The sequence below is a fragment of the Mya arenaria genome, chromosome 16 (assembly GCF_026914265.1).
Source record: "Mya arenaria isolate MELC-2E11 chromosome 16, ASM2691426v1".
Lineage (NCBI taxonomy): Eukaryota > Metazoa > Mollusca > Bivalvia > Myida > Myidae > Mya > Mya arenaria.
In genome coordinates this window covers 17,015,845-17,039,086 of record NC_069137.1, presented here as the reverse complement: position 1 = coordinate 17,039,086, position 23,242 = coordinate 17,015,845, and the positions used below count along the sequence as shown (strand labels likewise).

Here is a 23,242-nt window from a genome sequence, read left to right as displayed (position 1 = left end):
AAAAGATTCTTCTATTCCCTGTAGTATCTAATGTTTTATTATAAAAGATTCTTCTAGTCCCTGTAGTATCCAATGTTTTATTATAAAAGATACTTCTAGTCCCTGTAGTATCCAATGATTCATTATAAAAGATACTTATAGTCCTTTCATTTTTCAGGTTTTCATTATAAAAGATGTTTTTCCCGAATGATTTGTAAATGAAAGATGATACTGCTGTTCAATAATTTGATAAAAGTTTATAGGTGATCGATATAGGTTGATGCAAAAAGAAAATGCATTTTTATGTTAACTCCTTTGTGTTTAATGAGAATAAAGAATAAAAAGAGGATTTTGCTCTAGGTATAAGGCTATTTTTTAATTTGTTTTTATGAATAGTTTCTTGGCCACAAATACTCAAGGTAATCACGCACCAAAATATCGTTAATAATGTTTTATCTGTACCTATATTTATGCATACTTTTGTTCAGATCATTGAAGTCAATGAGTTTAACAAGATAATGCATTAAAATAAGTAAAATATCAATCTTTATTGTTGCCTTTAAAGAATGTTGACTGTGATGTGTATGCAATTGCTTGTTAGGTTTATACACACATTTAAATTAAACCATTAATTGAGTTTATTCAAAATTAAATTAATTTAATCGTAAGGATCCCAGTGGTGTTTAAGAAACACAATGCTTATTAAGGACTTCGTGAAACGAGCCCCTGTTTTATTGTTTAGACTAAGATCGTTTCAACCATTCGACAATAAAATCGAAAACGTCCTTAGTGACATTAAAACTAGAATCACATAGAGCCTTTTAACTTCCCCTCTTCATATGTTTAACCACAACATGACTAAACAGATTATAAGGACATGCGTCCTGGCATGTATTTCTGTCTTAATATAGAGGAAAGTGGCCTATTTGGTCTCATTATCTTTGAAGGCCTGAGCTGTGACAAGCGAAACTCTCACCTTTCTAGCATAATCATGTTACAAATAGAGGTATATCCATTCAACTCTGATATGCTGATGTATTTGCCCGATTTTCCCTTTTGTGACATATAGCCCTATAACTTCACTTATAAAGTAAGTTTTGTGTAATGTTTTGTTGTTTGATATGACTTTATATTTAGCAATTGGTGTAATTAAATCCTGGCGGTAGGATACAAGATTGAGCGAGAGGTAAAATTGATCCTCTATAGTCGAATATTTATTGAAGGGTGTATGAAATTGACTGATGACGTCAAATAAATATTTAGCGATACGTGTTTTGAAAACCAAAGGACACAACTATTAAGCTACAGATTTTATGAAATTATGACGTCAAAACATATTTAGCGATACGTCTGTTTGAATATCAAAGGACACATGAATTAAGCTACAGATTTTATGAAATTATGACGTCAAAAGCATATTTAGCGATACGTCTGTTTGAATATCAAAGGACACATGAATAAAGCTACAGATTTAATGAAATTATGACGTCAAAGGCATATTTAGCAATACGTGCTTTTTGAATATCAAAGGACACATGAATTAAGCTACAGATTTAATGAAATTCTGACGTCAAAATCATATTTACCGATACGTGTTTTTGAATATCAAAGGACATATGAATCAAGCTACAGATTTAATGAAATTCTGACGTCACAAACACATTAAGTAATACGTTTTATTTTAATATCGAAGGACACATAAATTGAGCTATTAGATATATATATATATATATATATATATATATATATATATATATATATATATATTGAGCGATAGATGAAAGTGTTTACGTAGCTATAGATGTAACGGAATACAATGCATATATAAAGGTACATCTGATTGATAAAGAAAGGAGAAATACATTATGAAAGAGAGAGTATTCGGCAGCACGATCTTTATCAATATTTTTGGAACTCATGAATATCGTGGTCTCGTTCTTCGCCACTTGGAATTGCCAAAAAAGAATACTTGAGCTTATTATCATGTTACATTCTCTCATCGAACTTACTATTCATTTCATAATTAAACATCTTTCTTTATGTATTTTGAAGTGATAACTGATAGGTTTACTGTATAGATTAAACGAAAATAAAGTTATCTCGAGTTTTTTCATTGCATGATACAGCGATTTCCAAAACAGAATTCTACAGGAAACAGAACGTCAATTCAGTAATGATCTGTGCTTCACTGTCAACGATTCATATGCACTACGTACGCCCATTGGCCAAAATGTACAATGATCATTTTTTATGGCAAACAAATTACGAACGGACAACCAAAGTGGCATATGTAAATAATATGAAATACTCTCAACATGAACTTCAAAGGGTCGCATATTTGTATTTTTTAGATTATTTACTACTACACAATGGTGATTTCCTATTCATGTACACTAATGCATATAATGTGAAGATGATCAAAATCCTTTGACCGCTCCAAAAAATTCCAGTATGTTTTTATGATTAAATATGAAACCTGTAATTAGTCAAAGATTAACAAGACAACGCGATAAAACAAAATTAATATCTGCATAAATAAACAAATGCATTCGAGCTAATTTGGGTTCGCTGAGTAAGTTTATCCCTGCTCATCAAACGATATCCCAGAGTAGGAGATTGACAACGTATTATAATCGGACATGAACACCATATTCAATAGCTGTATGTGCGGTCGGACTTTTCCTTTGGCGTGCTTGTAGTGATTTATATAACATATAACATAAATCAACAGGCAACGGTCTTTTGCCTTTCGTTTTCAACTCTCAGGGATCAACGGAAGCCATAACAATGCAACAGTTTCTAACACTTGGTAAGTCATATGTTTTGTACATTGTGTTGCTAATAAAGTGGATCGCACATGGGGAAGGTGGGGGTGTAATTATATACAACGACTAATAAAACGATTTTTCTAAAATTGATTAAAAAGTAATTTTTGGTAAAATTTCGTTTGAAAGGACATATAAATGGTAGATTCGATTTAAATCATAAAACCTTATGTTCATCTTGACAGAGCTAAATACATGAAACGTCGTTTTATAACGTGGTCATTTTCAACGCTATTTATTAATGACATATTGTCACTCTTTGAATAGTAATAGCATTAGTTTTAGAACAACATTTATAATGACTTCATTTCATTAATGCAACGTTATTTATGTTAGCAAATATTTTATCAAAACAGCAACTGAAAAGTTCAATAGTTTTGAAAATAAACGGACTACACTATTGTCTCCGTGTGAAAAGATAAAGACGGTTCGGTTGATAAGTCATGTTCTAATGGGATGTTCACCAAATGACCCTAAAATCATTTAATGAAACGGCCGCCTGATATGTATCAATTTGTCATCTATTGTTGACTGATTGTCTCAATGATAACTGGCGGCTAATATATTGCATGTTATGTAATAGGAAATATACTAGTTCAGCTGGGTGTTTTAATGTATAAATAGTGAGTGCAAAAAAAAAAAAAAAAATCAGCCTAAATGCAATTAAACACAATTTTGTGATTTTTTTTTTCTGAAAATTGCAAATTGTATGTGCAATTTTATGACATAATAATATTTATTTATGAATGCTATCTTAATGATTTTATCTCTATGAACTTAAGATATATTTAAATGTGTCTTCCTATATCAAACTTTTTTTACCGCAAGGACCATAGAAATAATTTCTTTTTAGTGATATCCTTTGTGTATAATGTAGCTGACATGGTCTACCACTTTATAAATGTTGTTCTACTCATGTATATTTTTCCATGTTTTCTTACTGTATACAGAATTAATCATATATATTTTATCTAGCATTAATTATATCTGACGGCTATGTGTCATTCTTTTTTCAAACATGTATACTTTAAAATGACATATAATGATCATATCATCAGAATACGTTATAAAAATAATAATTTACTTATTAGCTGTCAAAGATGTCGTGGTATAGACCGAAATAACATCCAACAACATATCTTAAATCTAATTAATAACTTATCGGTTGTTACTCTATTTCATTACCGAAAAATACACAATTTCTCGTGAGTTTGGCGCTCGACGCAAAATATGTGCCATACTTTATTAGTTTAAGATTTTCCCTAATCATGTTCTGAATTTCTACAAGTCAATATAAGATTATAAATCAAGGCTCTCTTATTATTAATTGTTTCATAACATTGGCATTAGATAACCACTTTCAGTTTAATGTGCGCTTGTGTTCCTTTATCAGTTAAAGGGATCGAGAGGTCCAAGTTTTGATTCCATATTTGTCTTTCGAATTGTTTCTATTATCACGGCATTGACATTCTTTTACATTATCAGTGCCAACATAAGTCAGATTTGGTTAAATAGTTTAAATAAGAATATGAATATTTATTTATTTTCATAATAAAACTTGTTGTTCACAAATAGAATTAACTGAAATGACCGCCTATTGAAATAATTTTTAAAAGTCAGACACACCAAACATTACAAATAATAAACATTTACTTGTTTGATGAAACATTTCAATTGACAATACTTTGTAAGAAACAAATAAAAACATTTGTCAAGATATTGATACAATGCATGAAAAATATCTTTATACATAAGTCTATGAATATAAGATTAAAACCAACAATCTTGGATAAAACAGCACAAATCGTTGATAGAATAATGACACCAACATTTTCAATTGTTGCAAAGATATGTCCAAGATTGTATTTCAACTTCTCTAACACTATGAAATGAAATATGTGCAAGATAGCAGAGATGGTATTAAAACATCTTTAGTCATTTCATGTCTGAAGTCATTTTGTTTGTTGGCTTACACAGAGGCCATTATCATAAGTCAGGCGGTCCGAGGTGGCCGCAATCACTTACATGAAAAAGAAACATAATTATGATGGGTATAATTTATATTAGCAGTAAAATCGAAAATAGATCAACTTGTATTGCTAAAACGTTGGGGCTAAATAAAGTTAAAGTTAGAATGCAGTTTAAAGCTGATTTTCCCTGTCATTTCTTTGTTGTCATTTATAATTAAGAAATTTCACACACCTCTAAGGGTCATATGACATTATCAGGACCGGCCAGTCAGCCCCTGAAGGTGTTTATGGACCGAGGCGTTATTTCTTATTTTTTACCGAACATCTTATATTACTATTCAATATTTGTGAAGAGCTTTTTATGTGTGTTGCATGGAAAATAATGTGTGTGACAATCTTTCGCCGTTATGAAAATCGCAAACCACACACGGTCCATATCATATTTTTGACGAGGTCCGGACCGCAAAATATATAACAGGGACCGCTGACGTCATAAAATTTGATTGTTTTTATTAAAATAAAATGACATACGGACTGATCGACTGTATATATATAAATAAGGAAGGAATCCATTGCTGTAAAGTGTTATATAACATAATGCGCAACATATAGACGTATTGTAGCTTCAACTTTATTCAGAAATCACACGGGCAATACAACCAACATATTAACACCTGTTTAGTATACTGTTGATAAGTTGTGGTATTCAATATCTGTCTTAAGTTATTCTTATGGTAATACATCATTAATTTAATTCACTCTACATGTCACTTATTAATAACCAGTACTTTGATTAGCTACATCGATCTTAGATCCAATTAAGATCAATATTAAATATCAGCCTAGAAAAGTTTTTCTGTTTTCTATTAAAACTGCGACTAAAATGTTTTGTCAACTGAATGTATAATTCCACAAACTTTAATATATTTATATGTGAACGTTTCACATAAACCGTACAGTTTACGTGTAAAGAAACTGTTCTGTTATATTCAGTTTGTTTGCACCTTTAACAAATAAACATGATACAAAGCGAAACAAAATGTTACGTAGTATGGGGTCACCGTACTCTGATGTTGCAGTAAATATAACTGATATAGATATTTATTTGAAAATAAATACTTGTAATCAAACATGTATCACCAAAACTTCTAAAAAATATCCCTGAAACCTATTGTCTATGTTATGTTATTTATTGTTCTGTTTATACTGTTTGTATGCTATGATACTATGTAAACTTTTATCATCCGATTGTCCATTATTAAATGAACGAATGTCCATATTTAAAACGATGGACATTAAGTAGAAATAAAGTCATTGTCGCTATTTATTGCCTTAAACATTTAAATACAAATCGGAATTCCCTTAAGAAAAGTGTCCATATATTAATATAAGGATTGAAAAGTATGTTTATACATAAGTTATTACTATATGATATTTGAATAAACGCTCAAAACAAAACTTTTGGTCAAAATAAAACGTCATATTCAAATCTTAACTTCACAATATATTGCACAATTGTTTGTAATATTCATTTGCACATGCCGTTTAAAGCTGAATAAAGAAATGTTATATTATATATTTTATTTTTTCAGCCCTTGTGCTTATCAGCATTTACATAACCCACGCCCAGGATTGCTCCTCACTCTTGTCAGGTAATAAAAAAACACATTGAAAGGAAATGTTTGCTCGTTCGTTTATCCTTTATGAATCCAAATGAGTATGTGCGGTATTTCCAACAAAGGACTTTCCCAATTGTTCATAAGATACTTAAATATATTTGTAATTAGATTTGTTAGAGATTTCTCCAGAATTACAAACATTACAAATTATAAAAATACTTTGTGTATTTTTCAATCTTTGGTTCTTGATTAGAGGATTGTGGGTGCGCATTTAAAAGTGAGCAATTTTGTGTATATTGTACCTTACATAAATATGTCCCTTGTTTGTATTTTTAAAGTCAATTGGTCCGTTTATCAATGTATTTTGATAAAAATCCAGTTTTATGAAGTCAGCGGTCCATATCATATTTTTGACCGGTCCGGACCTCGCCAAATTGTAATGTAGGCCGCTGACCTCATACAACTGGTAAGTGTTGCTTGCTTTTTTCACAACGCCAAAAAATGTCGCAAGTAAACATTATAAGCTATGTTCAATAAAAACACATCTAAAGTGCTTTAAAAAATGGTGAAATAAGGTGAATGAACCTCTGCTAACGCATCGGTCCATATACACCTTCGTTGGCTTACTGGACGGTCCTTATAATGTCATATGACCTTCAGTGGTGATTGGAGACAACGGTTCTCCCTTCAGTTACACTTGAATGAGTGTGTATATTTCCGCATTGGTACCTTGCGAAACCAATGACACTGCCTTACTGCTTGTTCATGATTACGAGGGACTTTTTTCTACCCCAATCGCCTACGGTACACAACGAAGCATAGCACAAACGTTTATCGGGGTATCTGAAGATAGGTGACAGCACATTTGAAAAATATTTATATTTATCATCAGCATAATAGTAACACAGTTAATACACATTCGCAATTTAAGAAAACGTTAGCCCAGTCCGTGGGAGTGCAGCTTTAATAACTGAATGGATATATAATCTAGCGGTCGATTTTATTGGTCTTGCACTTAATAATAGTGAGCTTTTGGTATCGCAGTAATCTTGAATGAGTAGTTATCACAATGCATAGCCGCGGGGGAGAAAACAATTGCAATTCGATATTATCAGGCTGATAAATGTTCTAAAAACGTGGGGACAAACACTGATACAAATGAATTTACCAACAAATTAACCATTTATTTCAACATTTGCCCGGTGGCTCAAGAATTGTAATCAATATGCAACTTCAGTCGTCGATTTTATTATAATGCATTTTTGAATTCATTTACTGTATAGGTCCGTTATTTGTATCAAGCTAGTTGCAAGCTTGATTAGTTACATCGTTCTAAGATATCCAATAAAGAACAATATTTTAAACTCGTACACGTTTAATATTTTTACAGGGAAGAAAAGGTTTATTTTCGACGATGTATACCAGCATTTCCCAAAGGAAGTCAAAGCAGTATTGCCAGGTAGGAAACGTTCAATCTTTAAGTTATTCTAGTTACAAAAAAGGTTATTTGTTTATCTTCTATTTTGTTAACTTTTGATGGCTGTTGATCTCAAACCAGTGTCAGCAGTGTTAGCTGTTATCTTCTTTGTAAACAGACGACCATCAGGACGTTCGCAACAACATACCTATTCCGCTGCATCTGTTTATCTTCTATTTTGTTATCTTTTGATGGCTGTTGATCTCAAACCAGTGTCAGCAGTGTTAGCTGTTATCTTCTTTGTAAACAGACGACCATCAGAACGTTAGCAACAACATACCTATTCCCCTGCCGAGCGTTCGGGGTAAAATCATTGAACACACTTGTCATAAAAGTGTTTACGACCTCTGCATTCAAAGTTATATTGAAACGAGTCCCCAATCAGTATTTGCCCAGAGCGATTCGACTGCCAACAAACTTGTCTCCAAATATTAGTCTTTCTGTCAATTCCTCGATGGAGGGAAAGAAGTCAGAGATTTTTTGTGATATATCAAAAGCTTTTGATGGAGACTAACATCGTTGTTATTATGTTCGTTACAAAGAAGCGATGCAACAGTGTGTCTTTTTTAATGTTTTAAGAACTATTCATCACAACGAAAACCATGTGTTGTCTTTTCAGTAAAATCTTTAACAGTTTTCATCTCGGTGAGAGTTTCTCGGCCTTTATCGAATTAAATGCCGTTTGAGTGACTATGCATTTTTAGCTTTGACATTCCGTAGAAATATATACAATATGGTTTTAGGATGTATACAATATAATTTTAGAGTGCTCCAATAGTACAATTCAGGCCATAGACTGACGACCTAGCCTTAGCCACTGTGTACCCGATCACACTTAAATAAAGCTATCGGCATAGACTCATAAGAGGCGAAATCGGTTTGATGTGTTTAGTGCGTATGTTTGATGGACTTTTATAATATTTATTATTTTTGTTTAACCAGCTAACTCCGAAGTGACCAACAAATGCCGATTCGGTGAGTAACTTATCGGTTCCAATGGCTCAATTATGTGTAAAGTTTGTGTGTTTCAATTATGGTGAAAAAGTCTTAAAATTGTATATTTTTAATTACTTAAAAAGAGTTATGCTAGCATCATTGTTTTTCAAACAAATATTTCTAAAAAAACATACTCTATTATTTACTATTTAGTTCAAGTATTTTACAAAGCATTTCCATGGTAAAAATAATATAGAAACTTCAATTGTTAACCAGAAAATTTCCTTACATTGTCGCAAAGTCGGTACAGCAACATCTGTATTGTTTTAACGTTATATGTACATGGAAACGTATAGACATCAACTTTTATCTTAAGATATGTATTGATTTGACTATACATGTACAAGGAAACGTATAGACATCAACTTTTATCAAAAGATATGTATTGATTTGACTATAAATGTGCATGGAAACGTATAGACATCAACTTTTATATTAGGATATGTATTGATTTGACTATACATGTACATGGAAACGTATAGACATCAACTTTTAATTTAAAATATGTATTGATTTGACTTTACATGTACATGGAAACGTATAGACATCAACATTTATCTTAAGATATGTATTGATTAGACTATACATGTACATGGAAACGTATAGACATCAACTTTTATCTTAAGATATGTATTGATTTGACTATACATGTACATGGAAACGTACAGACATCAAGTTTTATCTTAAAGCTGCACTCTCACAGATTGAACGCTTCGACAACTTTTTTTTTATTTTTTGTCTCTGAACGAACCAATTTTTGCGAAAATCAATGGAAACTAGTTAAATAAGACTGCTGACAAAAAATAGATTGCAGATTTTATATTAAAGTTAAAAAAATTATGATTTATGCATATTTCTTAAACCATTAGTAACGATTTAAGCTGTAAAACATTAATTTTCGAACGGAAATATGATAATCTGCGATTTGATCTTTTATCAGCAATCTTATATCATTGGTTTGCAGATATAAACTCAAAAATTTGCTCTTTCCAAGACAAAAAAATAAAAAGGTTGTAAAATTAATCAATCTGTGAGATTGCAGCTTTAAGATATGAATTTCAAATCGTAGGGGAACATTTAAGAAGCCTTCGTTGGAGGTCAAATGATATATTTCCTTCCGATTTTATAAAACATATTGTTAACTAGTTTTTAAAGACTTAGGAAAAGAGACTGATCTTGACTGTAATCAGAAAAGAAGGTCAAACTTGATTTCAAACAGTCGATCAGTGTTCGCGGAAGTTTTGAACATTTTAAATTTCGTTTAGGGAGCTCTGATGAATATTTCTGAATTATCAGAAAAGTGTTTTGCCGTTCTAAATTAAATATGATATTGCTGATATCGAACCTGCGTTTTATTTGTATTTTATCCGGCATTTTTAATTTGAAATGCGCGGAGTTTTGCAGATTTGGGTTTCACCTGGTGATATCTGAGTGAAATCAAATCATGCAATAGTCATAAAGGGTCGAATACGATCCAGATAATAAAACATTAAGCCCTTTTAGTATATGCATTACTGGTTTAATTTACCTTTAAGACACAGCATTAACCCAAATAATGTATTTATGCATTTTGATGAAGCTCTAATTAGTTGTATCAAGCCATTTTAGTATCGCGCAATAAAACTTTCTACGATGTGACGTCAGAAGATTGGAATTCGGCTGAGCTTTTCTGCGATATATATAACTTGCGTCAGTTTTTAACTTAAAGATTCTGATTAATTAATTTATGTAAATAAGCTCAATCTGAGTACATTTGATTGGACATGCTTTTATGTATAATTTGGTATAATTAGTTAACCTTTTTTGTAATTATGTTCTTATTTTAACAGATTTATTGAGCCTTTCTGCTGGCGACAAGCGTAAGTACATTTTCTATGTGATGGTATATTCGCGACTTAGTGAAATTAAGTAATTTTAGAAATCAGCAGTCAGACGTATTGGATTTTAACAACGTGAATCGTTATGTTAAAAGGGAAAACTTAAGCACTAGCAGCTAGATAGTCAAAAATACAAATACATATGTATAGCGCAAAAAGTATTGTTCAATTTACGATTGCGTTTCACACGGTTCATGCGCTATTTTATACTAGGCTATAAACAGTCATTTACATATAAAATCAGGGAGACTCTTCAATCATAAAACAGTCTAAACAAATAAGTTTCCAGTTCATTTCTAAAATTAAGTTCACTTTTGATGTGTTTTATGTCCCTGGGAAGAGCATTTCACCATTTTGGCCCACCCAGAGCAAGTGATATGTCTGCAGTTCTGATTCTAGTTTTGGAAACAATATATTAAATGTCATCAGGGGATCTTAGTCTGTATTTCCTTGAAAATGGTTTAGAAAAGAGAAGCTTATACAGGATATAGCCTATTGTGTTACACACACACGTATAACGTTTTAATTTTCCTTTAGGTTTTGTTATTATCATCGTCACAATAATGGCCAGCAACCAAATTCGGGATAGATAATGGAATAAACAAATCTTCAGTATTTTATACATGTTTTCGGAACTTATTTTTATCGGTGAAAATTATATAAATAAAAATGAAATTTGAAACTTTTTACCTCGCATCGACTCAGAAAAAATCAGGTTTTTTATAAAGTGCAAAGTAAATAATAACAGAGAGGTTACTTGTTCTATTGGAATCAAGATTTTACATGTACAAAATGCTTTCCTAATTGCATAGCGACGACAAGAAACGGTTGTATTTGTACAAATGAAAACAAGGTCACGAAGATCCATAAAAAACTGTCTTCACTCCAAAACCAAGTTTTTTGTTGAATTTCAGAAACCATGAAACAACTATACAACGACGGGTATCATCTCTGTATCGGATGTGGTTACAGTGACAGTGACTTTGGGAGGTGCCATGCTATTGACGTGTGCAGCAAGGGGTCGGTAAGTCAAGCATAGAGGAACTGTTTGAATGGCGTATGTGGTTACAGTGACAGTGACTATGGGAGGTGTCATGCTATTGACGTGTGCAGCAAGGGGTCGGTAAGTCAAGCATAGAGGAACTGTTTGAATGGCGTGTGTGGTTACAGTGACAGTGTCTATGGTAGATGCCATGCTTTCGACGTGTGCAACAAGGGGTCTGTAAGTCAAGCATAGGGGAACTGTTTGAATGTCGGATGTGGTATCAATGATAGTGACTTTGGGAGGTGTCATGCAATAGACGTTTGCAGCAAGGGGTCGGTAAGTCAAGGATAGGGGAACTGTCTGAATGTCGGATGTGGTTACAATGACAGTGACTATGGGAGGTGTCATGCTATCGACGTGTGTAACAAGAGAACGGTAAGTCAAGGATAGGGGAACTATTTGAATGTCGTATGTGGTTACAGTGACAATGTCTATGGTAGATGCCATGCTATCGACGCGTGCATCAAGGAATCGGTAAGTCAAGCATAGGGGGACTATTTGAATGTCTTATGTGGTTACAGTGCAAGTGACTATGGTAGATGCCATGCTATCGACTTGCGCAGCAAGGGTTCGGAAAGTCAAGGATTTGGGAAATATTTGAATGTCGTCTGTGGTAACAGTGCCAGTGACTATGGTAGATGTCATGTTATCGACGTGTGCAACAAGGGATCGGTAAGTCGAGCATAGTTGAACTGTGTGAATGTCGGATGTGGTTACAATGATAGTGACTATGGGAAATGTCATGCTATCGACGTGTGCAACAAGGGATCGGTAAGTCAAAAATAGGGGGACTGTTTGAATGTCATATGTGGTTACAATGATAGTGACTATGGGACTTGTCATGCTATCGACGTGTGCAACAAGGGATCAGTAAGTCAAGCATAGGGGGACTGTTTGAATGTCGGATGTGGTAACAGCGACGGTGACTTTGGAATGTGTCATGCTATTGACGTGTGCAGCAAGGGGTCGGTAAGTCAAGGATAGGTGAACTGTTTGAATGTCGTATATGGTTATGTGACTATTGAAGGTTTCAATTTCTAAACAGATTATTTGGCCTTGGTTATCATATTTCTACAAGGCTACTGATATATGATATTGTTTCTACTTTAAATGTATTTCAGTTACGCCTACAATTCCAGTTTTTTATATCTCTGCACGTTACTGCGATGATCACCCTGGCTCAACTTTTTACTTTCCATGGTGCGGCAAACCTTCACTAAATATATCTGAGTTTTATCTTCATTTACAGGTTTGCATAAATGCACATAACCGCGATCAGCGTCCAGCTCCTAGCTACTACTTCCATGGATGTTGCAACCCCTCTGATTCTAAATGCATAACCGTAAGCCTGCGCATGCGCCACCTATTTGAATATTCTAAAACATAAGATTTTAAAGTATGCTTGAAACTTCTTACAGAATAAGATGTGTGGATATAATATCATACCTAAGATGCTAGAACCTTCTTATACATAAGGTTTCAATTGATTTTCTCGTACCAAGGATACTAGACTCTTTTTATAAAGAAGATTTCAGGGTATATTATCATACCTAGGAAACTATAATATTCTTACACATACGATTTCAAAGTATATCCATATACCTATAACACAAGACTTTTCTAATACGTCTTAATTTTTATGCAAACCATACTGGAATCTTTTACATAAGATTTCAAAGTATTTTCTCAAATCAAAACTACATTAATTTTCTGTTACTTTAGACGAAAAGATTTATCGAAAGATTTATAAGGATTGATCGCATTTTTTCTTGCGTGTATGCTGTATGAACGCAGTAGGGCACGCGCGCAAATTTCGTAAAGGGCGCTAGCTCTTTTGGGTCATTTACCATCTTGTCCTACTGCGCTCAAACAGCATAAACGCAAGAAAAATGCAACCAATACTTATATTTACATTTAAGATAAATATCCATTATGATTAAAAAATAGCAGTACCTTTAGCAATTGAGTATTTAATCTAAATGAAATGCAACCGACAAGATAAATGTGTTTACGAGAATAGCTGGATGTTGTAGCGTCATATATCGTTGGTGGATATGACGGAGTCCTTATTCAATCGTTCCGCAATATTGAAATAAGCATTGACATCTCATAAACTCGTTGCGTGTTGTACAATAGAAACGTCAAGCTTCACAATACAAAGAACTAAACGAATGTTAATATTTTATTAAGAAATTTTCCTGTTTCAAAACAGAGAGCTCTTATGCAGTGTGTGTATACCACGTGATAAATTGCTTCATAGATGCTACGTCGGAAGGCAAATTTTTGCTCCGAATGAATACTTTAGCTTCACTATTTCTTCACCATTTAAAATGAAACATGGCGCAGTGTAAGTCGCTTACGGAGCCCCATCTTCGGTCTTCTACCAGAGTTTGATCGAGAGCTTAGTTTCTTATAAAACTTCGACAAATCTTTTCACAAAACGGCCGTCTGACGTGGCACTGTCAAAACATTAGTTTGGAAACATGTTCGTCAAGTGTTTGAGGAAACTTATCGTCTAATTAAACTCCGGTAATACAACGAAGGCGGGGCTCTTTAAGCGGCATAGACTGACCTTTGTGTCATTTAAAATGTGTTAAAACAAAAGTTATCTTTGTTTGAAGTCTTCATTTTAAGCAAAACGGTTCCTTCCAACGTAGTATATATGACGTATTTTATCACGTGGTACACACACACACATGTTATGGTCAAAACGTTTTATTTGCTTATTATCTAGGGCGACGATAACGTACATTTCAACGTCTTTGGCCGGGATGTTACCTTGCACTACATCAAGAAACGTTGTGGTGGTCCTATTTGTAACGAAAGTAAGTCAGACATAAAACAAAGCTTGTTTTCGCTTTTCCGACTTATCTACACATATTCCACATTTTTTTTATTATTACACGATTTCATTCTCATATATATATTGAGATAGTTATGAAAGCAATTATCCCATATGAACGGTTTTAATTAAAGGAACTGCATTTGAAAACTAGTAGTTTTGATACCTTTGTGTTCAAAAAGCACAAATTTTGGATTCAGATTGTGTTAGGCTTCATGTTTTGATGGCGGAGTATTTTGTGTTCAAAATATACAATTAAGTCAATGCCTTTCTCACAGCCAATCACATCCATGCAAGTGACAGTGTGTGTACACCACGTGATTAATTACGCCATAAATGCTTAGACGGCAAGAATGCTTAGAATGCTTCAACAAAGATAATTGTACTATCTCCATACCATTTGAAATCAAACATTGTACAGTCTTCGCCGCTTACACAGCCCCGCCTTCGGTCTGTTAACAGAGTTTAGTTTTATTTCAAAAACCTTTTCGCTAAATCACTGCCTAATGGATCACTGTCAAAACAGTTTTTTGTCGAAGTGTTTGAAAACTTATAACCGTATCGAACTTTAAGCTGCATAGACTGCCATATTTCATTTAAAGCTGCACTCTCACAGATTAACCCTTTAATTTTTACATCTTTTTTTTATTTTTTGTCTTGGAATGAGCATTTTGGGGGTAAATATCTGCAAACCAATGATAAAAGATTGCTGACGAAAGATCGTTTTATGACGACTTACTGTTTAAAAATGCATAAATCATCATTTTTTGAGCTTAAATATAACAATCTGCGATCTATTTTTGTCAGCAGATGTATATAAATAGCTTCCATGTAATTTCGCATAAATTCTCATTCTAAGACAAGAAATAAAAAAAGGTTATAAAAACGTTCAATCTGTTTGAGTGCAGCTTTGGTGTAGTTAAAGAACAGTTCTTTTTCACGTGATATACACACCGGATGTTGAAAATGTAGGTTACATACCACTGATGTTTACATTACAGATGGTTACGCAAATGAAACACAGGCGTTGGTGAACTTCCTGCAATCAGCAGCAACTACAGTATCAAGTAAGTGTAACAATATTCCATTAAAGCGGCAGTGTTTATTGGGTGTTGTTCTATATAGATATTGTAAACTTTGGCTCGATTGTTCAGAACTTTGTTAAAGTTAAAATCTTGATGTTTGACGTCGTTGTTAACTTTAAAAGGTGAACTTTTCGATGATATGCTCATATGTTAAAAAAAAAAACAAGTACAGCTGAAACTGTTGTCTCATCTCTTGTTAGGAATACTGCAGACCATATGTGTATCGAGGAGGATTATCAATTTTAAAGTTAACATAGATGTCAATTACAACGTTGTTAACTTTAACAAAGTTCTGAACAATCGGCCCTTTGTGGGGGGTTTTATACGGTGAAGATAGAAGAACTTTATTCATCGAACTATTTGTTTGAAATAGGTCATATTGACTCTTGATTAAACATTTGAACAGAACACAAAGACAAACAGACATATACATGTGCATTGCATTTACAAATTGATTATCTGACTAGTTGTACATTATGCATTGTACATTACTTAATTGCCTGCTTAAAGTGTAATAAATAGTACACACGTATTAAACATCAAAACATCAAAATTGATAGTGGATGTTAACCTAATGTTCCGTTAGCCTACTTTTTTGGTCACATGTTATTGTTTAATGTTTACACCCTTTAACAAACACGTGAATTAACAAAACAAAGGAATACATATAAAAAGCAAAATACAAATTAATACATATTATATAAAGTTAAATGCATTCAAATACTCATTTCTCTATCAGCCAAATTTAAACACAGATAACTAATTAACGATTTAATAAAACATGTATTGTGATAATAAATTGTACTTTGTTTCGATAATAAAGTAAGCATATCGATGGCCTCACTCACTTCATAATGCCGAAGCTGCATTTTTTCTGTTTAGGAATGTTTGCATCACTAAAATCATAAAGATGAGCCGCATCTAACTGCAAAATGCCGAGAAAATAGTCCAATGAGAAAATGGTGTTGGATCATGTGATCAAAATGTCAAACAATTTTTGGACATCTCACAGAGAAGCAAAAAATGCCGAACCTTTAGAAAATGTAACTTAAAAAATTGTAACTTCGGCTTTTTTAAAAAATATATGTGATCAAACTACTAAGATAAAATAGCATATCTGTGCTACTGAAAACGTGGGATTTTGTAGCTTCGACATTTGGAAGTGAGGCAATTGATATCAGTTTATTTCATAATTATATATTTCTATTTATAGCGCTGCCAGTAGATGGCATGTGGGGTCAATGGGGCTCATGGTCAGCATGTGACAAGTCATGTGACCTCGGAGTACACACTAAGACGAGGTCATGTGATTCGCCCGCACCAATGAACGGCGGTGCAACTTGCGCAGGGGAGGCGAGTCAGACGGACTTCTGCAATGCGTTTTCTTGTTAACTCTCTTTCCTGTATTTTTCAATAAACGGTTGAGCTTAAGAAGTTATATGTTAAATACAATTCAGTTTATTTCATACAATAGTATACTAAATACAGAACGTAAATTGAAACTTATTTATATACACACATGCATATGGAAATTTAATAATAATAAAATAGAAACTAAAGTGAGGAGCTCAGGTAGCAATATCAGCGTAAAAAATTAATGTAATGCGGTATATTAAAGTGATATATCATTTTAAAGGTTACGTCATTACAAACTCAAATATGCACATTTTTTCAAAATCCATCAATTTTTGACAGAATTATGGCCCTTTTAATTTAACATTTTTATCAATTTTTCTGCCAAAATAGGTCAAATTCAAAACTTCGGAATTTAAATGAAATAAATAATGTCAAACAACACATTTTGTTTATTTTCTATAAATTTAATACACATTCCTAAATATCAGAACCTAAACAAAGTTTTAAGCAAATTATTTTACTTTAAAAAAATGATGAAAAAACGTCCATTTTTAAGAAATTTTAAAATTGCTTTATATTTTGAAGAATGAGCTTGAAAAAGGTAAAAGACAAAGAACATTTACATTCTTCCATTCATTGCTTGACTGTTGCATTTTTACAATTAATAGTATTATAAATAGGAAGATTAAAGGCAAACAAAAAATTAGTTGCCATGGTAATCATTCAATAAAAATACAAAAAATGCTTTAAACATCGATTTTTGTTAAAAAGGAGAATTATGTACATCTTGCCATAATTTGCCTGACAGTTGTAATAAAGGTAAACTTCAACCCATCTAGCAATTCTGAATATTTCAATATAAGTATGAGATTGTCAGCAATTTTCAAGGTTAAATTATAAATATAATTGTATACAAAGTATGACCAAATGATTAACAAATATTTCATTGACTGAAGCGGACATGCTAAAAAGTATCACATTGAAAATACAAAGGTTTTTAGACAACAATTACAGTTTCTTAAGAAAACTAGACTCTATAGTTACCATGGCAACTGTTTAAAGTGACACTCTTATTCAGTATCAATGCATACACATGCATAACAAACATATACTTTGACTGTTAACCCTTTAACAACTTACTTAATAATTCATTTTTTGAAAATATTAAGTATTGATAAAAATATTGTAACCGTGTATTTAAGCTGAAAAAGCAAAGATATTAAATGATTGGTGAATGCATAAAGATTTACTGTGATCTACTATGATCTCAAATGGTAGAAATACTGTCTTTTATGCACATTTCCTTCAAGTAGAAGTAGGCATCCTTCATTAGAACCATTGTTTCCAACATTTATTCATCCTTTTTGGAATAATAAAACAAAAGTATTAATTGTGGTAAATCTTATGTGGGAGTAAAAGTGCATCTTTAAAAGAACCGACTTTTTTTTAAATTGACATGGAAACTATAAACACGAATAATACCAGATAATGTTTAGAAACAAACATAAGGACAATATTTCTGTTTCAAACCAAATTTAAAATACTTTAATTATTGGAATCAAAATGTGCATAGATTTGGAATCATAATGAACATGCATGTATTTGTAACCATTCATGACAAGTTTTACACATAAAAAGAAAACATTTTATATGGAAACATTTTCACTCTATAATCACTCAAAAAATGAAGGAAATGTTCATGCTGTACGAGACACTTCATGGTATGACTGTTGCATGATAGAACCACTGTCAAATACTGAAAAATACTGTCAAATTACACCAAGCTTTTTTTTTCTCAGAAACCATCATGAGCCTGAAAATATAACAAAGGAATGTGTTGATTTCAATTAATACACATGTTCACAAAAGAAACTACATGCATTCAGTTTATATGGCAACATACATATACAGATGTATACAAACAGTTTAAAAAGGTTTTATCACATTTAATTAAGAGAATACACTATATTACCAGATATTGTCTTAATATTGTCTTAATAAAGTTGACATACATACAGAGAGAAATAAGGATTTTCTAATTTAAAACTTCATACTGTTCAACATTTTTGTCCACTTTTTGTACATAACAAATTACCTTTTCTCTATAATAATTTATTTTTCCTTTCAAAATTATTCCTCAAAAAAGTCAACATTATATTTTTAATAGAGCAAATAAATACAATTTGACAAAAAAAGTACATACAATTAGGGTACTGAATCTGCATCAGTCAGGTGAGAGTGAAACTGAAAGTAAACAGAAACATAGATAATTATGTATTATTCAGAGAGGGACAACTATGTATCTATATATATATATATATATATGTATATATATATATATATATATATATATATATATATATATATATATATATATATATATATATATATATATATATATATATATATATATATATATATGTAATGAGGTTTGATGTCTATACACAGTTTGGTATTTACCAGAATCAATTTAAGAATCAATTCAACTTTACAGCTCAAAAAAATGTCAAAAGCATTTATTTTACAAATAATAAAATATGTCATCATACAAAATGTCAAAGTTTATAAAGAGTTCTCAATAACTTCAGGTATGATTTCAAAGAAAATTAAGCAAATGGCATGTTTATGAGATATTCTCTGGTAAATATGCATCATAGTTCTAAGTTACCTCAGTTCTGCAATCCTTCCCATCATTCTGACTGGCTGAATTTGAATGGTATGAATGTATTCTATGGCTTTATTTCTCACTGAAAGGAAGAAAAGATTAAATAAAAAAGGGAAAAAAAAGACTAATAAATGACAAAACTGACCATCCCTGAATTGGCAGACATACTAATGTGTAAAAATACTCAAAATATTTAGTCAAAAAGAAAGAACAGCCATTTATGGAATGTGAAGTTTAAAATAATTTCAAATGAATAATCAAAACATTGAGTTGAAAATTAATGACAGCAATTGAAATCCTATCATAACAGGAATTCCAATAAATCTGAAGACAAATAATGTTTGAAAAGTTGAAAAAAAATTTCAGAGAGTGATTTTATAATCCAATTAACTATACAGAACATAAAAATGTTTCCTGAAATTTACACATTAAAACATTGATATGTTGAAATTTGAAACATTCCAATTATTATTTAAGTATTAGTTACTTGGTGATAATGTATGATCTATAAACAATTAAAGTTGGTAGGCATCCAATTAACTGTTTAGAAGATTAAAACAAATGCTTACTTTCTTAGTTTCAATTGTGAAATGCCTATATAAGCCAGCCTGCATTTTTCTTATTAACCAATAAAACACTAAATGGAAACTTGGCGTTGTAATTTGATTAATTGGGTTTTGGTTGTCGAGCTCTTTTAAGTAATTTAATATGAATTTGTCGGTCAATGCCCGTTGCAGAAACATGCGCATAAACAATAACAAACTTCAGCTTGACAGATTCTTAATTAATAATATAGAATGGCTTAATTAAAAATAACTGCCAATTCTCTAATAGTTTATTTACATTTTTTAAAACCGAAAGTGACCAGATCCTTAAAGAACCCGGTCTGTTTATTTCATTAAAACCAATCACAATATTGCAAATGTCTTATTTATTCAAATTTATATTATTTATAAAACATTTGACCAATGTTCATGCAAAAGAATTGGCAACCCCTTATAAATAGCATTCTAAATATAATAAAACAATGATATGCATAAACCTACCTCAATGTTTACTCCAAGTAAATTACTATTTACAGAGGTTGGCATTTAAAAAGTAAACAAAAATTACTTCCTGGTTAATTCGGATACTCTCGGCTTTTAAGGTTGCATGCCTTATGAGTCATCAAATTGTTCTTGTTTTTGGCCACTCTCAGAAACGATGTGTTTATAAATAGCCCTTGCGGAAAAATGCGACAGATTACTGAATCAAATGGATAGTATCACTGTGTAGATAAATGAATGAATTTTCAGAAATTCGATGATGCATTGTCGTTCTCTTTCGATTTGGACCTATAGTTCAGCATGTTTTATCCCCTGTTTCAGTTTTTGTCAAAATAAAAGCAGAAAATATACATAATAATTCATTAAAGTTATACTCACCGATGCACGAGACGTCAATGTATCCTTGTAAAGTCATTGACAATCAAAACAATTCTTAAAATATCCGAAATCGAAAGTATAAAATGACAGTCAAAACGTCCCAAGACCTGCAGAAAAACGACATATTACAAAAAATGCTTGTGAAACTTTTTGCTCGTTTTATTTTGTTTCACATAATTAGATAAAACCCGTACTCCAGTTGATAGATAATTTATTCATGATTATTTTGGTACCATTTTCGGCAGTAAGTATAAAAGTTTGCTGGAGTATTATCCATTGCAGTGAGTAGTGGTATAAGCATTGTGCAGAATAGGGAAGTGTAAAAAACGACGTTACGTTGTTATTGCTAGCTCAGGTACCAAATATCATCTCGCTTAGACTCATTTAATTTGCTTGGATTTTATTTCAACAGTGGATATAACGGCAATACTTTGAAGAGTACTTGCCTTCTTGTTTTTAATGATGAATTGCTTATACAAAATGTATGGTTGAATATGGCGTTCTTACATGACTAAACCTTCAGTGCTTTGATTTTATAAACTTTTGCAGATTCATGTTATCTTTAAAACCGCTTTTTCTGCTGGCTAGGGAATTGCTCCAGCGTGTTACGTCTCTTTCTTGTACAAATTTACTTAGGTAAAATTTGGAAGAAAAGTTAAGCTACATGTAGTTTTTTTATTTGTAATAATGTTGTTTGTTGGGTTTTAGTTTTAGTACAAGGATAATTTTTATTATGAAACTCTATGATCGATTTATCAGTTTTAAGCCTTTTATTTGCTAAGGTAGACTCTGTGTGATGCTCATAGTTTCAAACAATAACTGCATCGTATATTTGAACAGTTTGCCTTAGGTAATCTGAATTGTATTCCTTCGTCTGTAGATAGAGTTGGGATCCCGAATCATTGAAGTACTCGGGGTTAACCTATTAGTTTATTATTATTTGTTGTATCATTAAGGTCCCTCAAGTTTAATATGCATACTTTGATAAGATTTACCTTTGGTGCTTTTACCTTATTCAGGATTGTTGGGATAAGAGTGAGGTTGTTCGAGCAAACTGGTTTAAATCCCAAGAAAATTTATTTTACTGACCGTGTCAAGGCGGTACCTTACAATCATTGATCCACACACCTAGTTTTAAATGGTATATATGCACTGTGTTGTTTGCGGAGTTTTGTGCTGTTGTTTCGTTTTTCTTGTTCGTGATTTTTTTGTTCTATATCTTTGTCGTTTACACAATGCCGTTAAACGGGGGTTATGTTTAAACTTTTGGCTACTGAGCTTGTTTCTGTAGCTTTTCATAAGAATACAGTATAATTAACAATACACGAGTCAGAGAACGCTGCAATATGAATATGAACAACTACAGAAACAACCTCAATAGTCGAAAACGTAAATATCTATCCCGTTCCAAGGCACATGGCCAAAGCCCAGAACACAGAGTAACAACAACAACAACAACAACATCAACAACAGCATCAACAACAACACAGTTAATCTACAAATAACTCACAATACATAGACTGTTTAAGAATAAGGTTGTCAATCAATGATTGTTGGGTGACGCCTTAGAACGGTAAGCAAAATGAATTGTTACTAGGGGTTAAGACTAGTCTACGTTGAAGACAAGACTCATTACACCACTATCACAAAAGCATCATAGGTAATTACATGGCTTACAACCTCGACAACGGAAATGACAACTAAGTAAGAACTTAGTTGGGACACACGTTTGGTGCTTCCGATTTGTATACATAGACACCTTCTTGTAAAACATGCTTTTTATCCTTTACCTTATGAGTATAACTTCAATATACGATCCATCCTTACTATGTGCTATTATTTTATGTTTTGCATTGCGATTTGTTATCATGTATTTATATGTCACAAGAGAATTAAATACTGTTATGTTGTGTTAAAAGATCAAAGTGCCGTGGAAACCGGTTGGATGGCTACGAGATGTCTTAAACCACGAACATACGGTGTATGTCTGTTCGAAGTATTATGCTGTACAAACCTATGTTCATTTTGATTTTCATGGTTAAATCGGTTGGGGTCTGTTATTCAATCGACGAACCTTTGTTA

The 23,242-nt window shown here is 32.2% G+C and overlaps 1 protein-coding gene and 1 long non-coding RNA gene across 3 annotated transcripts; one reads left to right on the top strand and one right to left on the bottom strand.

Annotated features, from left to right (window-relative positions):
• Nucleotides 1-2,720: 2,720 nt before the first annotated feature.
• LOC128221900 (properdin-like) lies at nucleotides 2,721-17,153 on the top strand. The gene is made up of 10 exons (XM_052930552.1): nucleotides 2,721-2,788; nucleotides 6,367-6,426; nucleotides 7,784-7,852; nucleotides 8,813-8,845; nucleotides 10,696-10,725; nucleotides 11,658-11,767; nucleotides 13,038-13,130; nucleotides 14,523-14,613; nucleotides 15,632-15,697; nucleotides 16,929-17,153. The coding sequence occupies exons 1-10, from the start codon at nucleotides 2,767-2,769 to the stop codon at nucleotides 17,105-17,107; spliced, it is 753 nt and encodes a 250-aa protein (XP_052786512.1). The 5' UTR covers nucleotides 2,721-2,766; the 3' UTR covers nucleotides 17,108-17,153.
• Nucleotides 17,154-17,280: 127 nt separating this feature from the next.
• LOC128221904 (uncharacterized) lies at nucleotides 17,281-21,266 on the bottom strand. 2 transcript variants are annotated; one of them, XR_008259023.1, is made up of 4 exons: nucleotides 21,161-21,266; nucleotides 19,740-19,818; nucleotides 19,275-19,315; nucleotides 17,281-18,884 (listed from the first exon to the last, which is right to left on the bottom strand). It is a non-coding gene; the product is annotated as an uncharacterized LOC128221904 (long non-coding RNA). The 2 variants fall into 2 exon arrangements; XR_008259024.1 differs by lacking the exon at nucleotides 21,161-21,266 and adding an exon at nucleotides 20,783-21,038.
• Nucleotides 21,267-23,242: the final 1,976 nt, after the last annotated feature.

Excerpts from the sequence above, each read along its gene's own strand:
- LOC128221900 (XM_052930552.1), top strand. The coding sequence starts at position 2,767 with ATGCAACAGTTTCTAACACTTG. Across the intron at positions 7,853-8,812 it reads AGTCAAAGCAGTATTGCCAG|CTAACTCCGAAGTGACCAAC; the intron begins GTAGGAAACGTT and ends TTGTTTAACCAG. Across the intron at positions 8,846-10,695 it reads GACCAACAAATGCCGATTCG|ATTTATTGAGCCTTTCTGCT; the intron begins GTGAGTAACTTA and ends TTATTTTAACAG.